We start from the raw sequence: 26013 nt of genomic DNA, 5'->3' as shown, positions 1-26013 counted from the left end.
CGGCGGGTCACCGGCAACACTCGCGACCGGCTCGTCCTGAATGATCTAGTGTTACTAAAGATAGTTTTTGTGGTCTTGTATTGACTAATGTTTTATGGAAGAGTCTCGAATTTCTCGAGTTCGATTAGTTTTTGAGTTTCGCAAAAATTTCTGTTTTATTTGTATGAGAGTCCATATCCCCCTACCACAGGGGTGAGAGGTCTCTAACTATCATAAAATAAATTCAAGACTCAAAAATCTCCTGCATGCTAAATTTGGTTCCATTTGCTTGATTAGTACTCAAATTATAAGGAAATTTGTATTTCATTTGTATGGGAGCCCACCCTCTTAAAAGGGAAAGGGGTCGTAATACACCACAGAAAAAAAATTCTGCCATCTAAAACTCTCACATGCCAAATTTGGTTCCATTTGCTTGATTAGTTCTAAAGTTATGAGCAAATTTGTATTTCGTTTGAATGGGAGCCCCCCCCCCTCCTAAAAAGGTAAGAAGTCCTAATTCATAATGGGAAAAATGGTTGCCTCCAAAAACACCCACATGCCAAATATGGTTCCATTTGCTTGATTAGTTCTCGAATTATGAGGAAATTTGTATTTCATTTGTGTAGAAGCCCCCCCTCTTGAAGTGTGGAAGGATCCTAATTCACCGTAGAAAATATTTTTGCCTCCAAAAACCTTCACATGCCGAATTTGGTTCTATTTGCTTTATTAGTTCTCGAGTTATGGGGAAATTTGTATTTCATTTGTATTGGAGCCCCCCCTCCTAATGTGGGAAGAGGTCCTAATTCATCACAGAAAAAATTCTTGCCTCCAAAAACACCTACACGTCAAATATGGTTCCATTTGCTGGATTAGTTCTCGAGTTATGAGGAAATTTGTATTTCGTTTGTATAGGACCCCCCCTCCTAAAGTGGGGAGGGGTCCCAATTCATCATTGAAAAAAAATTGTCTCCAAAAACACACACATGCCAAATTTGGTTCAATTCGCTTGATTAGTTCTCGAGTTATGAGGAAATTTGTATTTCATTTGTACAGGAGCCCCTCCTCTTAAAGTGGGGAGGGGTCCTAATTCACCATAGAAAATTTTCTTGCTCTCGAAAACCTTCACATGCCAAATTTGGTTGCATTTGCTTGATTAGTTCTCGAGTTATGAGGAAATTTGTATGGAAGTCCCCCCTCTTAAAGGGGAGAGGAGTTATAATTCCTCTTATAAAGAGGGGAGGGGTCTCAATTCACCATAGAATAAATTCTTGTCACCAAAAAAAACACCCACATGCCAAATGTTGTTCTATTTGCTTGATTAGTTCTCGAGTTAGGAGGAAATTTGTATTTCATTTGTACAGGAGCCCCCCCTCTTAGAGTGGGGAGGGGTCCTAATTCACCGTAGAAAAATTTTCTTGCCCTCGAAAACCTTCACATGCCAAAGTTGGTTCCATTTGCTTGATTAGTTCTCGAGTTATGAGGAAATTTGTATGGAAGCCCCCCCTCTTAAAGGGGAGAGGAGTTACAATTCCCCTTATAAAGAGGGAGGGGTCTCAATTTACCATAGAATAAATTCTTGTCACCGAAAACACCCACTTGCCAAATTTGGTTCTATTTGCTTGATTAGTTCTCGAGTTATGAGGAAATTTGTATTTCATTTGTATAGGAGCCCCCCCTCCTAAAGTGGGGAGAGGTTCTTATTCATCATAGAAAACATTCTTGCCTCCAAAAACACCTACATGCCAAATTTGGTTCCATTTGCTGGATTAGCTCTCGAATTATAAGGAAATTTGTATTTCGTTTGTATAGGAGCCCCCCCCCCCTCTTAAAGTGGGGAGGGGTCCCAATTCATCATAGAAAAAAAATTTGTCTTCAAAAACACACACATGCCAAATTTGGTTCCATTTGCTTGATTAGTTCTCGAGTTATGAGGAAATTGGTGTTTCATTTGTACAGGAGCCCCCCCTCTTAAAGTGAGGAGGGGTCCTAATTCAACATAGAAAATTTTCTTGCCCTCGAAAACCTTCACATGCCAAATTTGGTTCCATTTGCTTGATTAGTTCTCGAGTTATGAGGAAATTTGTATGGAAACCCCCCCTCTTAAAGGGGAGAGGAGTTATAATTCCCCTTATAAAGAGGGGAGAGGTCTCAAATTACCCTAGAATAAATTCTTGTCACCGAAAACACCCACATGCCAAATTTGGTTCTATTTGCTTGATTAGTTCTCAAGTTATGCAGAAATTTGTGTTTCATTTGTATGGGAGCCCCCCCTCTTAGTGGGGGGAGGGGTCTCTAACAATCACTAAAACCTTTCCTGGCCCCAAAAACCTCTACATGCAAATTTTCACGCCGATTGGTTCAGTAGTTTTTGATTCTATAAGGAACACAGGACAGACAGACAGACAGACAGACAGACAGACAGACAGACAGACAGAAATCCTTCTTTATAGGTATAGATTAATAAAATTCTACCTACTTACAATAGTGAGCTTTAACCTAATAAATTCAATTCTTAAATCATATTATGTGTGGACTGGGAGAGCCTCTCTCGGTATTTTTGCTCATACGATTCAAACTTCGTCTCAAAGGCATCTAACACAGCAAACTGATGCACTTCGCTCGTTCTTGTTCAGAGGGGCAAATTCAGGATCATCCTCAAACATTTGCTGTGTACACACTTGAGCTTCAGTCTTTGTGTCTGATTGCGATCGCGTACTCTATCGTTGGGTAAATGATTTGTTTGTAGACAGTCAGCTGATTTCTCAAGGTCAGTTTTGATGTACTACATATCATCGTTTGTACCCGAATGATTATGCTACATTAGTTGATGATTTTATTGACATGTTGACTGAACCTAACTTCTACGTTTTCAGTTGGAATAAGTCTCAGAGATTATGAATTTGAAAAAAGGATAGCCTGGGTTTTAGCCGCATTTATCACAATTCTGCAGCTCGTAAAATAATCTGTTAGAACAGCCAGGCACCCACGAACACGATTGCTGTGTCGTCGATTGGGACAAAACACCAGGGGAGAGATGGCAGTTGTATATATGTTATACAAAATGGAACCCAGGATACTTCGTTGCGGTACATCCGGAGTGTTTGCGAAAAGACACTATCCAAAGATACCTGGAAAGCTCTGCCACATAGATAGCTTCCGATCATCTTGATATTATACATCGGAAGCTTGTTTCGATGGCGTATGAACGGCAGACTGTCATGCCACACATTGCGGAGGGCCTTTTCGATATTCAAAAACGTCATTACTGTCGCATTGGATACCCGTTCCGCTGGATTATGCTAGTGACTCTTGATGAAGTGGATGGCTGGTTGACCTTCTCTTACAGAACCCAGACTGTTTCTCCTGGAAGACACCATTCGCATCAGCAAACGAGAGAACTCGGTTTTGATGTGACTTCTCAAACAGTTTGGAGAGGGCAGAGAGGAAGCTGATGGGTTGATAGCATTTGGAAGCAGAAGGATTTTCTCCCGGTTTTAACACTGGGATGACTTTTGCTATCTTTCACAATAACGGGAAGTAGCCGAACTCTCAGCTTCTGTTAAACTAATATGAATGTGCTATCGAAACCGGGGCCCTTCATGTTTTTAGATCCTTCCGCATGGACCATCAGCTTGTTTGAGATAATTTTTTCTTCCTCAGGTACCATGCTGTCTGATGGATCAACCTCGGCAACACTCTCAGGCGACAGAGTACTCGTGTGGGCTGCCAATATTCTATACTCTAGTCTAGATTGTAAGACATTAAAAACTGCTGCCCCAGTGCGTCCGCTTATTCACTTGAAGTAATTAGATTCCCTTCGCCGTGACCTTCGGATGAGACAAGAGGAGGGATAGGCATTGGCCTCTCCTTGTGGAAATGCTCAATAGTAGTTTGGACATGTTGAGCCCAGCTAAAAACTAATTTTTAGTTCAAATTAAAAAAGGCTGCTCAAGTAGTAACTACTCAACTCAACTAAAACTTTGCAAGTATCAGCGTATCGCTTCTAGACTTGATGTAGCTTCGCAACCAGCTGTTAGGGTATAGGACCATTGTGAGGTAAGGTTAGTCTTACAAAATCCCGTTGACTCGAGCAGTTACTCCTCGTCGAGATTCGAACATTCAACGATTGGTTTGTTAGGCTCGTGTCATACCTTGTAACCAGACTAGTATGCCAAATGGAGAAGAACGGTCTCTAACGTAGCTTGTTTTTCTTTAGATAATCAATATACTGTTGTGTAATTCGGTCCAATGAATATACCAATAATTCGCTTTGATATCTTAATCGAAGAACTCAATATTTGCGCATCAAATTGCCAGTTCGGAAAGCCCACTCAACCAATGAATTCACATTCTTATGTTGCAATGGATGAATGTTAGTAGTCCACTTATGCTGTAACAGTGTTTTCTTAATTTAGCAAAGATGAACACTGATATAAGAATGATTTCGAAACATAAACAAACATTTTTCAACGAACAAAGACCAAGGGCACAGCATTCCGATAAATTTTTGCTAGCATCGTACCCTGGTGTGAAGCATACGTGCGTACTTCAAAACACCCGGGCCATCGCCATCGCCAAGTGTTTAATTTTTTTTACAAATTTACGGTTCTTCTCTGCAATGATTACTCAACATCAAAACGATACACTGGCTGTCGGTAGCTCCTGGAGTAGGTCTTTGGTGATGCGATGAAAAACCTATAAATTGAATTCTATAGTGGGTATAGGATGAACAAGCGTGCTTGGAAACCCATATTCAATCATTCGCGGTATCGTGCACGGAGAGAAAAGTCTTTTTTGATCCTCATTTTTTTGCCGAATATTTTTGTTGCAATAATTTCAAAAACAAACCTATTTTAATATAGACGAAAAACATTTTTAGTTTCAACATCTCAGCCGGTACCGTTACCGCCTTCGACCCGTGCATGGCGGCTACTAGTGGTGCGCCAAACTTTTTGTTCAATTGCCAAAAGCCAGTAATAAACAAGCAATCAGTATCGGACCAGAGGATAGACCTTCGAACTCGGTTCTCTTAACGCTACACAGCAGTGTTGTATATCGGCGTAAAATACAGGAATGAGAAAAAAAACATCACACGACTGAGCAACGTGGAGCGGGTGAATAAAAATCGAAAGCGAATTCACGCTCACCGATGGGTGGTGGCATGTGTTTGTGTACCACAGCACAAGAGTGAAAGAAACAGAGAAGGTGCGCCAAGTGGCGCTAAGCAGCAGATTTATTTAACGGTCGCGAATACCCCGGCAGCCAGTGGGTGGGGTTGGGTGCTGCAAACGATGAAACGAACGAAGAAAAAATAGCTCTTGTTCGTCATACAGACAAAAAGGGTTTCACAAGATGAACTACCAGCAGCGCTTTAAAATGGTGACAAAGATGACAGGGTCATACCCGTGGTAAAATTTGTTTGTTGTTGAAAAATGTAATGACTGGCGGTAGAGAGCTCAGAAATATCAGCTCTGAGTGATAAAACGGTGAAACAAAAATGTTTCTCAAATGTTAACGTAGCAATGTTACAGTTCAATTGCAACTGCTCTAGTTCAACTAAACACTGGATGTTGGTTATTTGTGAATCTCGTGATTTTGTGGTTAGCGGGATCGGTCGGCTTTCCCACTCGGTAGTAACATGACTACGTCTTAAATGTGCCAAGAAATGTTATTGAAATTTTCTTAGCTTATATTCAACGGCCAGTTTAGTTAATAGAAATATCACTTGTATATAGTCTATCGAAGCAAAGAAATCATTTCAGTTTGGGAATGTCAAATAATTTTGTATGGGATCTCCAAGCACGGATTGGTTCTACCTAGGGCTGTTCTGCTCTTTGTGCATCGATTTCACTTATCCGTATCATTTCAGTTAAATTTTGAGTTATTAGTTATTAGCATTTATAGAGCTAATAATTATCTGCAAAATTGCTAAATGAAGTATTACTCTATTCAATGTATTACTCTAATCTAATCTATTGTTACTGCAAAAGGCAGAGCAGTACTAAATTTAACAATTTTGTAGATAATAATAAGCTCTATAAGTTCCCCATTCATAACTTTTTCAAATTTACCTTGGCTGAGATGGTACGGCTAAATAAGTAAAAATAGGCAAAGTCGGAGCACACAGAGCAGGACAGCCCTGGGTTGTTGCACGCTGGGAATTATAGTACAAAACACATAGTTACACATAGTAATGTTGATTAATAATTGGCAGCTATTCAGTATGGAACGACAACGGATGTTGTACCTGTTGACCTTAATAAATTAAAAACAAAATATTTTGGGAAATAGCTGATATTTCACGTACTGCATTCTACTCACTGATGGAAGATAGTTGTGACAAACAACCGCATTCTTGGCAAGGAACACCATGTTACCTATTAGACGATTGTACAGACATATGCCACACCACCAATGTGGATGGAAGTGCCACGGAAGAGCTTTACGGAGGGTTGTTTTTGTTCATTCTGCCACACCGACTATGGTGAGTGTACCAAAACGACGCCGCTACTGTCGCCAAATCGTCGGCCGAGCGCGCGAGACGAAAAGTCTGCCGGCGAGACGAAATATAACAAATTGGCGTCCACGTCGACGACGACGACGACGACGACGACGACGACGGCGACTGATGGTACAGTGGTCGCGAAACACACAGAAACTGCATTCACCAGCCCCATATCCAGTGAAGCAAGAAGACCATGTTTAACAACTAACATCGACAGTAATCATTTGGTTCGAAACGCTTTGTCTCCATCGAAATGCAATTGTTCAATAATATTTAGTAAATAGTTTACGGTTTCCCCGGCTTTTCGAAATCAACGACTGATAAACGCACATATTTTTATGTGAATTGAAGATGCCATTCCGTGCAACACATTTCTACCAATTGGTGCACTGCGTAGTTTGAATCGAACCCCCTTCTTTGGAGGAGGATACAACATACAAGGAGCCAATTTAATGGGGGAAAACGTGGCGCTAAAGCAACCACCCAAGGATTCACAGAGCGGCGACGCTAAAAATTATCCCGACTCGATGATGCCTTGCTGTCGCCCGAGGGCGACCGACGCCGCAATACTGTGTCTGGCGCTCTAGCGGTTCGTAATCGCATTCCGTCCCAGATCAGTCATCACTTCAATAGATAGATAAAAATTTGATGGTGCTAAAGTGAAATGAGCGCTTCGTCACAATTCGCCAGTGTGACGCCGCCGTAGCAACGGCGGTAGCAGCTGGAGCGGATGACTTGGGACGGGTGTAACAATTTCTCAGGAAAGTTTCTGGAAATATCACACATCTTGGATTGTTTTAAATAATTAAATTGGAGAAGGTCTTTTGATTGAGTAAAAAACGCCAAAAATTGATCTACTGCTTGCTGGTTATACTGTCCTCCTAGATGAGTTAATGAAATTACGAATTTTTCAATCATTTCACAACATCTTAATTTTTAAGTGTTTTTTTAACAAATCATTATATTTTGCAACCAGTAAGAGATAACTAGCTACTATATTCAGTAAAGTTGCTCATTTTAGTGTATTCTGCAACTTTTTTGAAGAAAAATTATTTTTGACGCAATTAAATAAAATGAAAGCTGATATCACCGTAATAGATGGATTCATGGCCACTCTAAAGTAATGTAACACTTTTTACACACAATACAACGTAATGTGTATAAGGATGCACTATAATTTATTAATAAACTTCTCTAAAGACCCCATCCTTGCAAAAGCAGTTTGTACGCAATGGCAAATGATCGCGTCTTTACGATTTTGGACCACTGTGCAGTGGTAGCCCGTCTTGTTTAGACACTTTTAACCATAGTTTCTTCAAATTTTTTTCAATCACTTTCGGGCTTTTACAAAGAATTCCCTTCATGATGACTTATGGCAAAGACGAAGTTTTCGAGTGATTGAAGGGTTCACAGTGGCAGAATGCCAAATCTGGCCAAAATAGTGCACAGTGGGCAGAATCGACTGAAATAACGAAACTTTTTGTTGCTGCTGTTTTTGAAGGGTGAAAAGTGACTTTTCTTATGAAAAAAAATCACGAGAAATCGCATGGTGATGGTCTCAACGCGCGGGAACAACGAGAAGTAGCCCATTTTGCCACATTCTACCCTATTTTCTAATAGTTTTGAAATCATCATGCACGAACTCTCTTTAATTTGAGGTTCTACGGTAAGGGAAGTAGAAGAATTTTAGGAGAAAAGTATATGAACAATTTTATTTTAATACAATATAATCTAGAAGTCGGATTTGCCTCATTTTACTCAAGGACTTTGTACTACAGGCAAAATTCCAATTTGATACTTTTCAAGAGATATAGTACAAGAGATTTTCAAGAAGGCATGCCTGTTTCGCAGGTTGAAAAAGACAGAAGATCGAACGACGATCAAGTTTTTCACTAAAATATCGTGTAAAGAATTATTTTGCTTTGTTTTACCCTACGAGTTGTACTGAAATCTATGAATTTACTGATAGAAAAATGAGAAACCTTAAAAGTGCTCGGATTTTGTTGAAATTTGGTGTGTTTAACATGTTTTAAAACGGTAGTTCTTTTACAATTGATGAAGGGACGGTAGAAGAAAGTAATCAAATTTTAGAGTGAAAGAGAAAGAGCGGAAAGGTGAGAGGGGGGGGGGGTTTAGTAGCTACGCTTAACAAGTAGTCGTGACTCCTGTTGTCCAATGCTAGAAGGTACATAGGTTGAACCAAGCTATAATCTGAGATTGTAGCCGGTGTGTTTGTTCCAAGTAGAAAAATTTTAGATCCATATTTTTTTATTTGACCCTTAGGGTGCCTCTTCATGAGTTAGGGTGTCGAAAAATCATGTTGTTTGCCATTCTTTCTTTCTTTCTTCTATGTTTCACCTTTTCGTAGTACGAAAAGCTTTGAGTTACAGTCGAATATATATTCTCAAAAGTAGATTCAAATACCTTTTCTTTGAAACCAAAATCATTAAAATTGGTTCAGTGGTTCAAAAGTTATGAAGTTATAAATGGAGTAAAATTGGATCACGACATTTTAGTGAAAAACATGATCGTCATTCGATCTTCTGACTTGTTCAACCTACACAACAGGCATGCTTTCTTGAAAATCTCTGGTAAAAGCATCGAATTGGCATTTTACCTTTAGTGATAGCACAAAATCCTTAAGTAAAATGGGGAAATCAGACTTCTAGATTATGTTGTAATTAAATAAAATTGTTCACATACTTTTCTCCTAAAATTCTTCTACTTCCCTTACCACAGAACCTCAAATTAAAGAGAGTTTGTACATGATTCATTCAGAACTATTAGAAAACGAAGGCGTATGGGGCGAAATGGGGTACTTCTCGACATTTCCGCGCGTCGAAACCATCACCATTCAATTTCGAGTCATTTTTTACATAAGAACAGTCATTTTTTACATAAGAACAGTCATTTTTTACCCCTTACAAACAGCGGCAACAAAAAGTTCCGTTTTTTCGGCCGATCTGCCCGCTGTGCTGTGTTGGGCCTTTTGAGATATCAAACTGGTACTTTGATAAATTTATAGGTTGGCGGTCGCTGATGTGATAAACAGCTGGCTCATTTTGGCAAATTTGCGAATTGCTTGCCAGACAAAGAATTTTTTCAATAAATTTCGATTGCTTCGTTTGTACATTCCCAAAAACTGCAAAGCTTGCCAGAAGTAACAACATAGTCCCGGCATCTGTCTGCTGTCAACCTTGATGTTGATTCATCACTGAGCAGAATAGTTTTGTTAACCACTTCCTGTACAGCTTGCTAGTGCGACTTTTGCCACCGTGTTCTGTTTGTCATTTCAGTTCGGTGCCTTTCGAACTTTGTACACAACTCCTATGCCTCCTAGTTAGTTTTTGATATTTTAATAGCTATCGAAGTGCTACTCTTCCCCATCACGCGCCAGGTGGAATTTCAAGCAAGCATCTGATCAGGGATGGGAAAAATCGCTTCTAGCGATCAAGATCATAGAAGCGATCAGATTCAGATTCGTTGACATCACTATTTGTAAGCGACCAACACTTTGTCGCGATCCGTACAGATTATGACAAACCTCATGTCAGATCATGTTCATTGCATGATTGCGTTGAGAAATATAACAGATACAGACGATTGGTTGTTATGTATCGAATGAATCGCAATACAAACAACATGTCTGACCGTTTCTCTCGCAGCTAGGTAAGATGTAACAATGTGATCGACTACTGAGACTGTATAGAGAACAAAATCTTGTAATCAACGCTAAAGCTTCACTTCAGATCGTGATCTGTGCGTGTAGCGATCCTTCACAGATTTTATCAAAATCACTGATCTTCCATCCCTGCATCTGATGAATATGACATGTAGAACAGAACTTCGCACTCGTGTGCTTCTAAATAAATTTATATGGCTTTTACAACCTGGGTTCAGGGATTGACGTCATCTGCTGAAATAAAATTGTCGTGTCGGTCGGGCTACGCTCAACAAAAGTTGCTTATAACAAATTACGATCCCATCATATGCACAACATGATCTTCCTTCTACGAATATTGTGCTTAGTCGATGACGACCCTTTGCCCCTTGTGATAAGTAGTTAAGTGATAGTTTAGTGATAGTTTATTTGACACCTCCGAACTTTTTGATATTACCCCAAAACGCTCTCAAACGCTCTCAAAATACTGTACTCCAGGTAGAGCATTGTCATCATAAACTTCCACCAGCAAACAGTGACTTTCGGGAAAACTTTCCTTCGCAAAATGCAATCCCAATGGTATGTGTGTACGCAAAAACGTTCAAAAGTTCTGTAGTTTTGTCAGTTTTCGAAATTTTTCATTGCGGTAAAAAACTTTTGCTCACACCATGATAAGAAAATTGCTTTGGTGACTGAAAACTAATCAAGGTCACGCAAAAAATAACATGAAGTGTAATGTTTATGTAATGCAGCATTACTAATGCTTGTAGTTTTATAACAACAAAAAGCACATTTTGCATATTGACTAATCATCCAAAATATTGCATGAACTAAGACAACAGTTCCAAATCCAACATTGAAAGCTAAGTAAACATGTTTTGAAACATGAGACGTGACGGTCATTTAGCATTATAAAACTATTTTTATTACTTCGATGAAATTGAAGTTTTTAGCTTCATGTTTTTATAACGAAAAGACTTCAGTATGGATAGCGTAAGTTTGAATTCCAAAACTCATTGGGTAACTGGATATATATCACTTATACACAAAAGCTGCGACACAATTTATTTAAATCCGCCTGGCAACATTCATCGACTGAACGACTATCTACGCTTAATCCAATGATCAAAGTCTTACTAAGCACTAGAATACTTTTTTCGGCCCAGTTCACGTTTTATGTAAATTATTGCTATCGATCGCCACCCGTCCGAGTCGCTATCGGTACCAATTAATGCACGCCTAATTCCGGTGTCTTCTGAACAACGATTTCTATGCTCTAAACAGAAAGTGGCACCCATTCAGATGAATGAAATAGATATTTACATCCCTTGCTATCTCACCTAAAACAATAACAATGAACGCGGGAAAGAACGGCGAAGGTGGCGAAAAGTTTCGCGACGGCATTGCTCGGCCGGAATGCGTTCCCATGGCATGGAATTCCATTTTCCTAACGGTACCAAGGTGAACCAGACTCGACAATAAAATATATAGGTCGTTGGAAACATTGCAACCTAATGCAAAATGCGGAATTTTCGGCTGACGTCGGAAACGAGAAAAGTAATGAATTGTCTGGGAAAGACTTATCGGTTGAAATGATGTTGGAGCAGATTGGAACTGCCTGATACGGAGAAAATAATGTTGTCATTCAATTAAACTCCAAACAATAAATTAATGTTAATTGAGCTTATAATTTCTTCATTATTCATGGTTTACTTACGAAAAATATCCTTTCGTGCCAGGTTGCGAGCGCATAGAACTGCAAATGAAAAAGAAAAGCAAAGAAATTACATTAAACAGTTTAATCGTAGCATTACTAATTTTTCAGATCAATGAACTTATTATGAATGAAGCAATCCAGCAACTCATGTTATTAATTAATTCCAAATATGGCGAATTAATTCCATTCCGCGAATGTATGGCTGATTTGTAATTTATACGCGGAATTACGGTGCGATTAGGACTACCCGCACATAGCCATTTCTTTATATTAGTTTATTCGCAGTGTGCAAATATATTGCATGAACTATAGTATGCTGCATCAACTACTAACCATATGATATTTCAACAAACAACGATATGCTCAAATTCTCATAATCATTAAATGTGGTTACATGACATTTAACTTCCTTATTAAGTAATTTTCTAAAAAATGTGAAAGCGCCTAATCATTCGAAAAATTGCGCAATAAAAATAGAAGTCACGTAAAACCGTCTGCGAGGAAAAACTCATGAAGCACCGTGGAACAAAAAAACATTGCGCAAAGCAACACCATAATCTTGCCAGTCTGTCATCAGTCAGACGCCAGACAAAATCGAATCAGCTGTGTGTGGCCCTGGCGATAGATATTGAAATGTTTTATCTTATCAAAACTAGCTTACCATTTCCTCGACAAAGTTCTACTGCTTTAATCTACTTACTGGCCATATCGTTTTTCTTCTTTGAGTTATTACCTATAAGCAATTCTATCACAAGTTCGCAGTTCGTTCCGGATCCGGAACAACTTTATACCATTGGTGTGCAAATTGGCGCACTTTATTCGCATGGTCACCAAATAAATTAGTTTCAACTCATCATAGTGGTGCCTTTTTTATTGCATTTCTAATTTTAGAACTGGCGTACACGAAATTTAAATTGTCAAAACTACCAAAAGTACAAACTATTTCATATAATTCTTATTTCTCTGATAGCGCTTTTGTTGTTCTGGAGTTATGGCCGAAAACTAACGACAAACGGCTGCACATAATCGGTCGTTAATTATTTAGCTACAACTCAAGAACGAAAAAAAAAAACGCTTATGTAAATAAACAAGGATTCCACCTGGTAATTATTGTCATGGCGAATGCAAGACGAGTCGGAAATTACGTAAAATTGAATTCGAAATCGGTTGAAATCTGTTGAATTCTCGGAATGAGCACTTTCTCTCCCTTGAATTTGTTTTTGAGTATCATTGCTTGAATGGTATTATCCTTTGCGTTGCTTCACGGCCTGTTTGAGTTGGTCTGATGAGGGATAAAGATCAAACAAATGTTAAATACTATTAAATATTCGGCTAATTTCCTGACCTGGTTCATGCTTTCCATACATAGTACTGTGGAATACTGGTCAGAAAAAGTCTCAGGTTCTCAGAAGTCTAAGTGCGATGTGACTAAATTTCTGACGCGTCAATTTCACTATTTAACAACTGAACAAACAAAGGTAGCTCTCGAGGCATCCCTCTCTTTTAATTACATTTAATTACAAATCCCTTCTTTTAATTACAGTTTCGATTTTTATTCGTTTACATCTTTCTTCGTACGGTAGAAAACTTGATGGATCAGATAATGGAAGAAGTCGTACCGCATGCATAACGAATTTTTGCACAGCTTCCGTTCTTGAAATCCAAAGACGTAAAGGATATCCACGGTGAAACGGTGCACAAGTACATCGAAAATAAGAATCTATCACATCAGGGCATCGGTAAAAAGCTGGAAATCCCGAACTCTACGGTTACTCGTGTCATAGAACGGTTTGAAGAACGTTCGACTGTCGATCGTAAGCCAAGATGCGAAGAAAACAATCATCCGTATAGTGTTAAGGATCACAAGCACGTAGTTGAAGGCTTCGACCGGAAATCAAACTCTTCTGTTCGAAATGTGCCAAAAAAACTTTATCTGAGCCAAAGTTTCGTGCAGAAGATCAAAACTCGAGCTGGATTACGTACATTCAAAGTTCCAAAGGTCTCGAACCGTGACAAAAAGCCGTACCCGAGGCTAATACGCAAAAGCTGACGAAATCACACTGGTGCGTTTAAACGACGTGAAAGCGAATTTCAACCAGATTCCGGGGAACCCGTATTGCACTTCCAAGCATAAATTTAATGTTCCAGAGAACCTTCGAAAACAAAGTTTGCCGTTTGAGTTGACAAGAAATTTGTTCATGCGGAAAGCGGAATACACCTTTTTCGTGACCACAGATACCATGAATAGACAGGTGTATTTGGAAGTGTGTCTCCAAAAGCAACTTCTTCCTCTTCTGAAGTCTCACAACTGTCCTACGAACTAGGAGGCAAATAACGTCGATTTCGTGCCGAAAGATCTTAGCCCCCCAAATATATCGGAACTGTGGTCAATCGAAATGTGAAGAAGCAGAATCTCCTGAGATGTCCTAAAGTAGTCAAAACAGTTGCAGAAATAAAGAAAGCATGGGTAAATATACAAAACATGTCGATTGTAACGTTGTGCAAAACCTCGAAAACCTCATAACCTTCAGATACGGAGAAGAAATTAAATGAAATTCAAATGCTCCCTCCCTTGGGTAGGTGGTTCCACGCATCCTCCAACAAACGCTTATATGTTAGTTATATCCCGTGTAGCACACCTTAGGTAAATGAACCTGATGAAGCAACCGGATTACGACTGAAATTTGTTACATTTCGGTTACCTCAACAGTTTTGTAACAACTGTGCTAGTAGGGATGTGTAGAACTCAATGTAAATAAATTCAGCTATAGTGGTAGAATGTAGTATTGCGTAATTTAGCTCCATGTATTGTAAAAATGAAAACGGAGTTCAACAGGTCTGACGTCATGTCTGACCTGGTCAATTTTCAAGGTAGCGGGAGGGTCCAGTAAATTTTCTGGATATCTTGTAGGTGCATTCATTGGGTTTACAGTAAAATTGAAGCCAAATCCTGCCCAAATCCTACCAAATCCTTCGCTTCCGAACTAGCCTCGGGTTACTACACTGGGCCTCAATACCAGTCGCTGTATGCTCGAATCTCGAATGGGTGTCCGACTGTATACGGCAGTTGGCCGCGACTACTTCCCAGTTTTTATGAACTGCCGGGAGTCGGTTCTTTCCGGCGGCTCTATTATTCTTAAGGGGAGACCCTACTTCAGAAGGTAAAAAAATAATGGATATCCGTAAGTTTTTCGGATTCGTAAGTCGGATGCTGGAATTAAAGTTAAATGCTGGAATATCCTGGTTATTGGTTAAGGTATATTTGAAGATGTATTTTGTATTTGCCAAAACAGTCATTGTTAAGCTGATGGCAGTTGGGAGCGTGGATGCTTTCTAGAAAACAGTTCTTTACTGGCAATAATGTATGCATTAAAAAAATGGACTTTTTTCGGATGGTGATAAAAAGCTAAGACAGCTAATTGAGTTTGATAAATTTCCCATGGAAGGTAATTATATTAGCTTACTTGCAACAAAAAAATCTACAGCTCTATCAGCCGAACTCTAACCGTGACGGCGAAAACAGTGAAGCGGTTAGAAGTGTTCACGTTCAAAGAACGGTACCCCGCCGCGTCGAAAACGGACATCGTGCGGCACTTTGACAGATACCCCCGTTCCGGCACATCTACGACATCTTGGCACTATTGGGCAACAATCAAAGCATCGAATGAAAACCCGGTTTCGGCTGGCCGACGACCCTGAGCGACAAGAAGCTCCAAAGGATGCTGAAGAGGAAGACAGAGGGAATAGTGGCTACATCACTGCGTGCGCTTGGCCGCGAGGTCGGTGCGACCGGCCAGTGAAAAAGTACCTGGCGAACATGGACATACATGTCAGGAAGCGGCAGTCCCGTCCACCGGTCTCGGAACTGCAGGCAATGACGCAGCAGCAGTGGCTGAATAAGACGATTTTCCCGGCGAATCGCAACGTAGCGGTGGTGATGGACGACGAGACCTATCTCACCCTGGATGGTAACGACTGGCAGGGCACTTCGTATTTTACTTCTTTCACGAAGGAAGTGAGCTCCGAGGTGCAGTTTATTTCACACACCAAATTCACCGTCTTGGGTTGTGGGTTCTTGGTACTTTGGCTGACAATCAGCGAGAAGGGGATGTCAAAGCAGCTCTACTTTCGCTCCCGACTGGCCGTGAACGGGGAAATTTTTTTTGCAAGTAAGCTAGTATAATTACCTTATTTGTCAAACTAGTTAGCTATCTTAGTTTTTATCAAAGCAAAGCAAAGCCTAAGTGCTACATTCCGTTATCGAAACTTGACCTTCTGTTTTTATACGACAAACTTCGCAGCCAGCTGTTAGAGTGCAGGACAATTGCAGGGCCAGTTGCTACAATCCTATTGACTCTAACAGCCTCTCCCATTCGGAATTCGAACATACGACGACTAGCTTATTAAACCACCATCATACCTCGAGGTTCTAGTTGGCTAGTTTTAGTTTTTTTATCACCACCCGAAAATATAAAGCATACGTTATTCATCTGTGAGCATATGTTGACTCGATAAAAGTTGAAGGAAGGATGAAGTTCATCTGCATATTATATAACTTGAGGGATTACATTCGCAAGGCAAGTCTGTCGTTTTGTAAACTTAATGGGACTCAATGGGTCAGGGAAATTGGGTTCTGTAGAACAGCAGTATGCTATGAAGTCTGCCCAGTATAAAGTTCTAGTCGTTAACCCAAAAAAGAATACCTAGTTGCGGCAGCAATGGTAAGGATCGCTCGAGGCAGACTCGATCTAGTGAATCTCGATCTAGTAACGTCTTGATGCTACTTAGGGATTTGGCTGAACCAGGGGAAGCACTACCAAAGCAAGGGTGCTTATGAGGAATCAAGGCAATGGCTTTAATTGGATTAAACTCCTACTAACTTATGGTAAAATCCATCATAAAAGGGTAAGAGGAACGGATGAATACCCGAAAAACAAGTATGAAACACATATTTCTCTTTCACCATATTATACACTATTGCTAATTAGACTACTACATGGCTATATGATCAGCTATATGACGTTATCTGATCTTGGAATCTCCAGTCAATTCGCTACTGCGTTTTATTGGCTGTCTTAAGCTGTCTCGGCTGGGAGAAATGCCTCTGGGAGGCTCCGATATAAGATCACCCCTCGGGCCTAGTACATATAGCAGTAAAACGCTCCCCTCTCCTCCCAGATTACAGTATCAAAAAGTACAAAATCATCATTGAAAATTCCCCCCACCCCTCAAACATTGTAAAAAAATTTCTGATACCTGATACGACAATATTAAAAAATACTTTTATCAAAACTTTCAGACAATCACCAAATGGAATTTTATGTGTTGCATTTATTATAGTAAATTTTCTGTATAATTTTCCTTAAGACTTTAACACAGAAAGTAGATGATTCATAAAATATATTTTCTATCATTTTCTGCTGTGCACCACAGACAAATCAATCAAATGATACAAGTGGACTCTATATCTATATCGACGAAGTAAATCTTCAATGAATCATATTTTTTTATTTCAATCTGCGGATATGCTACTGTTGCATACAACGATGTCCACTACGCTAGGGCAAGATACCACTAGAGTAAGGTACAAACGACCGCCAGGTTAAGAATGAATGGCCGATATCGTAGATTCCACATTGAAAGCATTGGTAACCAGTTCTACCCATACACGCGTAGCACCATGAAAACCCCCTTTCGAATCCACATGCAAAATACCTATACTTACTTGTGATTCGTATCTTCTGAGTGCCATTCCGTCGCGAATATTCCAACTTGTTCATTTTTCACCTATCTGTTCGTACAGTGCGGTGGCCGCAAATCTGTGCCTCCTGTTTTCAATCACACTTTGCATTTATGTACCGCTATCGCATCTATGCTATTCTTTTCGTTCTCCAGCGCTTCCGTGAGTCTATCTTCGATTTTTGCCTTTCTCGTCTTCGGCAGTGGGTACACCGAAACCTTCAAAATAAATGGTCGATAGGTATGGCGCAGATTAAAACGCCGCAGTATTATAATAATACCGCACACTAGTGCACTCACGTATAGGTGTATTTCTCGCGTATTTATTATTATTTTAGCTAATTACTTTGAAGCAACCATTTCTCTTTTATTTCCAGTAGCACATCCAACTTTGCACAGCACAGCACTGATTTTCACTGGTTGCATGAAAAAGCACTACTTTTGTTTTGAATTGCCGATGTTTAGATCTATTGACATTACTCTAGAGCTCGTGGAAACTGTAAAAGTTTCTTTCTCATGACTGGAAGAAACAGTAAAGGCCTTCAATGTGCAGTACACTTTTCATTTTTATTTCTTAGCTCGATGTACTTTTCGACTTTTTTCTCTTACGATTTATGACTTAAACTCAGACACTCGCACTATCAAATAAAACAACACAGTCAGGCGCACAGTACTATCTTCGTTTCGTTTTTACATGGGAACCTTAACAAACTGCACTCTTCAGGGTGGTTGTGCTACGGGATGGCAGCACTGATTGGCAGCCGCGGTCGGGTCTTGTGACACAATACACCGCCGTTTGTTGACGTTGAGTAATTGTACTGCTGGCTATCCGCTGGCTGAATGAACACTGTTCCTCTACTGATCTGCACTAGACTATGTTCGCTGGCTGTCTGAAATGTTGTCACGGTAGGTCACAAACGGGTTCTCTGAAATGCAGCAAAAAAGGACAATCTATTAAAAGACATTGCGTACGATTTGAAATATCTAAATATGATTACTCGGTTGTTTACTGTAATTTGGATTGTTTTGAGAATTAAAGGAGTTCTTCACTTGTCATGCTGATTATCAAACGTTACTTTCAGTCCAAGACGTAGGTTGCGTTGTGTTCAACACAAAAATAATTGCAACTTACAAAATTGAACATATTGTTACTGTCATAATATTAAAGAGCTAACAGTCTTGAAAATCCACTAACAAATTACATCAAACCGAACTAACACACTTCAGTCAATTGAACGCCGAGAAACGGACCATCAAGAGGGCCAATATCACGCAAGATTGCTATAGGAAGTTTTTGTCTCATTATTTGTCCAATGCTGTGTTGGTAGATTGTAATCTATCCTTATCTCTAAAACAAAACTTAAGCGTTATTTTTCATATCTAGCAATGTAACCTCATGAACTGCCCAACCTATTAATATTTTTAATGTCCAAAAGTATATTAATGCTCTATTATTAAATGCGAACCCCAGTTGTTCAAATATAGGTATTACTATCATTTCGGAAAAATCTTTTTGTATAAATTCATGAGCTGCAGCATATTGCCAATTGGGTCTCGTCCCGACTCGCAAAGTGGTCAAACGATCAGGCAAATGAATGTCATTCATCGGATCAAGAAGAAGGACTTACGCACTTAAAAAAAGCACCGAAGTTGGAAAAATTTTGACGAGCGTTCGGTAAAACTTTTTTATGAGACCAAACGTTAGTAAAGATCCGTAAACGTCGATTTGCACTACCGAAATTTTTACCGAACGCTTCCCTGTTCAAATCTCGGCAAATTTTGCCGAGTTTTTTAAATGTCTATAACGGGTGACAACTAAAATTTTGGAATTTTTTTAAGGCCTCTATACTCAACAACAAACGAGCTCAGAGAAAAATCAGAGTATGTGTGTGTTAGCTCTCTCTCTCTCCTCTTTTTGTTAATATTTTTGTTTTGTTCATGCTTGCCTTGTTTTGCTTAAAATGACGCCGAAACAAGAAGCATGTCGGGAGTGCGTTGTACACTTCCACGAACTGCCACAGGAATCTCAGCAAAAAGTATACGGTACAACATTTAACCCTCTAACGGGTAAGACCGTCTGTAGACGGCCTTCGCTTTTGGTGCTCCAGAGTTGCATACGAAATTTGTTTTGAATTGACAATACGCAAAATGTGTTCAGAATAGATTTCTTGGCATTTTGATATTAATATCACAACATTCTGTCTATGCATTCAAAAGTTATCATCTTTCAAAAACAAAAATTCCGAAAAATTTCGAAAATAATTAATGCGCGAATATTCCCTTTTTTACTTTTGGAGAAAAAGGATATCTAGAACAAAATGATTGACCTTATAATTTTTCTATGAGTGAATTTCATGCTTTATTTCAATTTTGTAATGTATTTGAATTATTTTTCATGCTTCATGTCCAAAAGGGCGAAAAGCGGAACTTTTTTCCTAGTGTCTCTTGTTTTCATTTTATCATTTATGGTCTTCAGCATTTTTGATCGTATGAATATCCCTCTTAATCTAAAACTATAATGAAAATTAAAAAATAACTTTTTTGTTTTAGGTTTTTGTTTTAATATAAACATAGTTCCTCCGGCAAAGTTGTAAATATTGTAAAAACAAGCAACTTTGCTGAAGAAATAAAATTTCTGTCTTTATCGAGTGCTGAACTATAGAGAAAATTTTTGAAAACTTCTTTAAAAATTGGTTTCTCATATTTAGATGTTGTTAGTTGCATTTTACAATACAATGTTCTAGGCAATTATCGAAGCTCTCAAAATACACTTTTTTGCAGAAGACCGCAAATCTTTTGGACCTTTACTTGCTGGGTTATCGCATATTCAAGCTTTAAATTTCCATAGCTTCACGAACCCATGGGGTAAAATGGGGTAAGCGGATTTATGAAATCAGCGCTTCATCTTAAAGCTTAAGTCGAGTACTATAAACTTGTAAGGGTTCCATGTGGTCCGTTTTACCCCGCCGAGCCTTCTTACCATGTCTTACCCTATCAGCATTTGCGGCTCAAGCAGTATGTTCCTCTTAATCGTGGGGAAGATTTGTGCCTTGTCGATCTTGCCCGTGCCATCATTCATGTGACAAGAATTAGAAGAAAAACAGAGAGAATAGGAAAAGGTGGATACAGGGTCTTTCAATGGTAATTCGTATTCTTCCAATCGGTAGTTCGGGTATAAATACTTGAATCCTTCAACCCAACCGGAACGATAATTTTCGGAAAAACTTCAATGCACACACTATCTATACTAAACGAGGTTTCCTTTAAATTTTCTCGGTTTTACTCCTGACTTTATTCTACTCAGGGTAAGGATTAAGGTATATAAGTTTTGAGCAAAATGTTCAAATCATGCATCATGCATCCAAAGAAATATCTGAAAATAATTTTATTCATTAACTATTAACATTAAATGAATCATCAAATCAAAATATGGCATGCGCAAACTTTTGCGTTTTGGCAAAACTCACTTAGTTCACTATAGTACTTGTCTCCAACCACCCAAATGAGAGTACGGCAAGCATAGGTTTAATGTGGCTCGATACACGTCCATTTTTTTGTGTTCGTAGATAGATACATGGTTTCTTCGGCAAAGTTATAGAAAATATAAAGAAAAAGAATTTCGCTAAAGAAATGACATTTCTAACTCTATAGAGTGCAGAGCTATAGAGCATTTTCTTTGGAAATTCTTTAAAAATAAGTTTTTCATATTCAGCGTATGTTGGTTGCATTTTACAAGAGTATATGGTTCTAGGCGATTATTGAAATACTCAAAATTTAGCTTTGTAAAGAAAGGTCCTAGAGATTTGCAACCTTCTGCAAAAACGTGTATTTTGAGTCCTTCCGTTCCGTTCCGTTTATAGTATAGAGTAGGGCGGGGCATAAGTGCGATGTTTGAAGTTGTCATCAATTTTCGTGAGATGTAAAGAAGGATAACAACATAATATATTTTATAGTGATGCAGGAACTCAACGTCTTCACATTCAACCATAAATCGTCTGCGGTAATAGTGTTTTGCAAAATAAATTCTTTCTTCTGATCAAGTGCCGATTCGCACTTTTACCCCACTTGCGGGGCAAAAGTGCGAAGCTCGAATCCATGAAATTAGCACAACAGTAGCTAACAAAACCATATTATCTTCAATCTGTGTTATGTTTTGGTAAGGAATATTCTCAATTTGCACCTTTCCTATTTTGCGCTGGTGTATTGCAGCCTCCGTTAGATCGAAACTTTTCCAAACGTTTGTTTTTTGTTTCATCAGCGGAAATACATTGTTTTCCTTCGGCCAACATCTGTAGAGCACACAGTTTTTTGCAGATCTTTCATTTCTAGTATCTGTAATATGGTGACTAAAGCTGTATATAATTAGCTATACATTTTTGCCTCGTCCGTGAATCGCACTTTTACCCCGCTAAGCGGTTGACGGGGTTAGATTATGGAAAAGCGAAATATATTTTGTAAATTCTTTTCAAAACAGATATGTGAGTGATGTAAAACACTGCTAGAAATTTTCAACAAGTAATATCCTTCTGTTGATATCGTATTTGTCGTATAACGAAAAATTACATCAAAACCGCCCTCAAATAACATTTGCACATAACTCAGCAACTATGCTTCGTAAGCAACCAAAGTTTATGTTAGATTCAAGCTGTCAAAGTAGCCACCCATCTATGCCATTGTAATCAATTTACTCAGAATCTGCACAGATAAATCATTGAATCGCACTTTTACCCGCATCGCACTTTTACCCCTCCTTACTCTAATGAATTTGTTTATTCAACCCAGGTTGAAATGAAATAAATTTCATCTATCAAATAGGAGCAAATGAAGGCAAAAAATTCATCCAATTTCAACCCGGACTGAATAAACGAATCCGCTATTACAGAAGATATGTTCATCCTCACCTTATATGCTCTCATTGAGCAAAACAAACTACACTGGACTCTCGGTAAAGTTAATCGATTGGGGAATGGGTCGATTAACCCTCTAACGGGCAACACCGTAAAAACGATGCGATCAAGCTAATAAGTATTTTATCATGAAAGTACACACAAAAAAACCTTAAGTTTCAATTTTCATACAAAAATAATTATCTGGAGGAGCGCCAGGTAAGAAAAAGTCCAATTTCTCTTTTCATGTCTAACGCTCTGCCCAGATATTTTTTCAATTCAGATATATTACAAAATTAAAATAATGCATGAAATTTACTCATAGAATTTTTTTTTAGGTCAATCATTTTGTTCTAGATGTCCTTTTCCTTCAAAAGTAAAAAAGGGAATATTCGCGCATTATTTTCGGAATTTTTGTTTTTGAAAGATAACTTTTGAATGCATGGTCAGAATGTTATGATATTAGTATCAAAATGTCAAGAAATCTGTTCTGAACACAAATCGCATACTGCCAATTAAAAACAGATTTCGTATGCGGCTCTGGAGCTCCAAAAGCGAAGGCCGTCTACAGACGGTCTTACCCGTTATAGGGTTAACTTTTCCAAAATATTAACTTTTCCGAATAGTCCTAAAATCATTGAAAATGATTAATACACAAGAGAAAAATGCATTCTGGGATATGGGATACACATTTTTATGTATTTGGAAGTTGTAATGGAAAGAAATATGTAGCAAGACCTTTATGATATAATACTTAGTTCCTTTCAGTAAGTTTAAAGAATACACACGAGCTGGGCACAGTTTTTATAGTGATGGGCGAGATGCAGAAGCGGGTGATCGGGTGGTGGCCGATCAACCCCCGAATGTGCAGATTAAGAATCAAGGGCCGATTCTTCAATATAAGCATCATCAACGTGCACAGCCCTCACCTCGGAAGTACCGATGATGACAAAGACGAATTCTACGCGCAGTTATAGCGTGAATACGACCGCTGCCCAAGACATGATGTTAAAATTATCATCGGGGACTGTAATGCTCAGGTTGGCCAGGAGGAGGAATTCAAACCGGTGATTGGACGGTTCAGCGCTCACCCGCAAACGAACGAAAACGGCCTAAGACTTGTCGACTTCGCCGCCTCCAAGAACATGGCCATACGTAGTACCTTCTTCCAGCATAACCTCTACCATCGGTACACCTGGAGATCACCCAACCAGACAGAATCACAAATCGACCACGTTCTGATAGATGGTCGGCACTTTTCAGACATTATCGACGTCAGAACCTATCCGGGCGCTTACATTGATTCGGATCACTACCAAGTGATGGTAAGGATACGTCAAAAACTATCTGTTGTGAACAACATACGATACCGCCGCCCGCCACGGTATAATCTAGCGCGACTGAAGCAACCGGAGGTCGCCGAAAACTACGCGTTATCTCTCGAAACCGCGCTGCCGGAAGAGGGTGCAGAGATAAAGATGGAGGTATCTTGACCGACGACCGTGCGGTGATCGAAAGGTGGAAGCAGCACTACGATGAACACCTGAATGGTGTGCAGGCGGAAGACCATGATAGCGGAGGAAGTGACCACATTGGTGCAGCAAGCGACGAAGATGTGCCACCCCCATCGATAAGGGAAGTTAAAGAAGCCATCCAGCGGCTGAAGAACAACAAAGCAGCGGCAAAGGATGGCAGTGGTGCGGAACTTATTAAAATGGGCCCGGACAAGTTGGCCGGCTGTCTGCATCAACTGATTGTCAAGATTTGGGATACGGAACGACTACCGGAGGAGTGGAAAGACGGGGTTATCTGCCCTATCTACAAGAAAGGTGATAAGCTGGATTATGAGAACTACCGAGCCATCACTATCCTGAATGCCACCTACAAAGTGCTGTCCCAAGTCTTCTTTCATCGACTATCGCCAACAGCCAATAGATTTGTGGGAAGTTACCAGGCCGGCTTCATGGAGGGTCGGTCTACAACAGACCAAATCTTCGCCCTGCGGCAGATCCTCCAGAAGTGCCGCGAATTCCGAGTCCCCACGCACCACCTGTTCATCGATTTCAAAGCCGCATATGATAGCGTAAACCGACAAGAGCTATGAAAAATTTTGGACGAAAACGGCTTTCCGGATAAGCTTAGTAGACTTATCATGGCTACGATGGATGAGATCCAGTGCTGTGTGAGAATCTCGGGTGGTTTGTCGGACCCATTCGAATCTCGCAGGGGACTTCGTCAAGGAGATGGTCTTTCCTGCCTGCTATTCAACATTGCGCTTGAAGGTGTTATAAGGCGAGCGGCGATCGAAATGTGGGGCACGATTTTCAATAAATCCAGTCAATTTATCTGCTTTGCTGACGACGTGGATGCTGTCGGCAGAACATTTGAGGCGGTGGAAGATCAGTACACCAGACTGAAACGCGAAGCAGAGAAGATTGGATTGAAGATAAATACGTCTAAAACGAAGTATATGCTGGCGGGCGGGACCGAGCGCGACAGGGCTCGCTTGGGCAGTACCGTGGTAATCGACGGGGATGAGTTCGAGGTAGTCGACGAGTTCGTATACCTTGGCTCGCTGGCAACAGAGGACAACAATACCAGCCGTGAGATTAAAAGACGTATTATCAACGGAAGTCGGGCCTACTACGGACTCCACAAACACTTGCGGTCGAACAATTTGAGCCCCCGTACAAAGTGCACACTGTACAAAACGCTAATTAGACCGGTTATCCTCTACGGGAACGAAACGTGGTCATTGCTAGAAGAGGACCTACGAGCACTCGGAGTTTACGAACGGCGGGTGCTTAGAACCATCTTTGGCGGAGTGCAAGAGAACGGTGTATGGAGGCGAAGAATGAACCACGAGCTCGCGCGTCTCTACGGCGAACCAAGTATTCAGAAAGTGGTTAAAGCTGGACGTATACGTTGGGCAGAACATGTTGCTAGAATGCCGGACAACTATCCTGCAAAAATGGTTTTCGCATCAAATCCGGTAGGAACAAGACGACGAGGGGCACAGCGAGCGAGGTGGCAAGACCAGGTGGAGCGAGATCTGGCGAGCACTGGGTGCCCGCGGAACTGGAGATCAATTGCCAGGGACCGAAACAGATGGAGAAATTATACTGCGCAGGCCTTGTCATAAGACGTTAGGCCAATTAAGTAAGTAAGTAAGTAAGTAAGTTTAAAGAAGCCGGTTACACTAGTCTACTTTTGTTTTTTCGTAATCTGCGACTACGTTTTGATAATGTTCGCGCTTATTTTTAGTTCCTTGCTGTAACTTCTATTACATTTAAAATTCAATCTGAGTTTGCGCCTTTCCAGTATGTTATCAATAATCCTGAAGTAACTAGGTGCTCGTACTGAACTATTGTTGCAACTGTCCGGTACAAGAGTTTAATTTAATCCCAGTTATGATGCGACTCTGTATAAAACTGTGGAAAGGCGACAATAAACCGAAAAATGAGAAATAAAGATAGAAGGTAAACACACGTGTGTGGACGAACGCTTGGACAACCAATATATTGAA

General features: G+C 39.9%; 1 protein-coding gene across 1 annotated transcript in view; it reads right to left on the bottom strand.

Annotated features, from left to right (window-relative positions):
* Positions 1-26013, bottom strand: part of LOC128734303 (E3 ubiquitin-protein ligase SMURF2) — a 54907-nt gene that overhangs the window by 27060 nt on the left and 1834 nt on the right. The window contains exons 2-3 of the mRNA XM_053828420.1: positions 17588-18527; positions 11863-11901 (exon numbers count right to left, since the gene is read on the bottom strand). Of these exons, the coding sequence (XP_053684395.1) occupies positions 11863-11901; positions 17588-17642 (94 nt within the window). The 5' untranslated portion in view covers positions 17643-18527. The remainder of the gene's footprint in view (positions 1-11862; positions 11902-17587; positions 18528-26013) is intronic.

Source organism: Sabethes cyaneus, chromosome 2 (genome assembly GCF_943734655.1).
Source record: "Sabethes cyaneus chromosome 2, idSabCyanKW18_F2, whole genome shotgun sequence".
Taxonomy (NCBI): domain Eukaryota; kingdom Metazoa; phylum Arthropoda; class Insecta; order Diptera; family Culicidae; genus Sabethes; species Sabethes cyaneus.
This window is presented reverse-complemented; position numbering and strand designations above follow the sequence as displayed.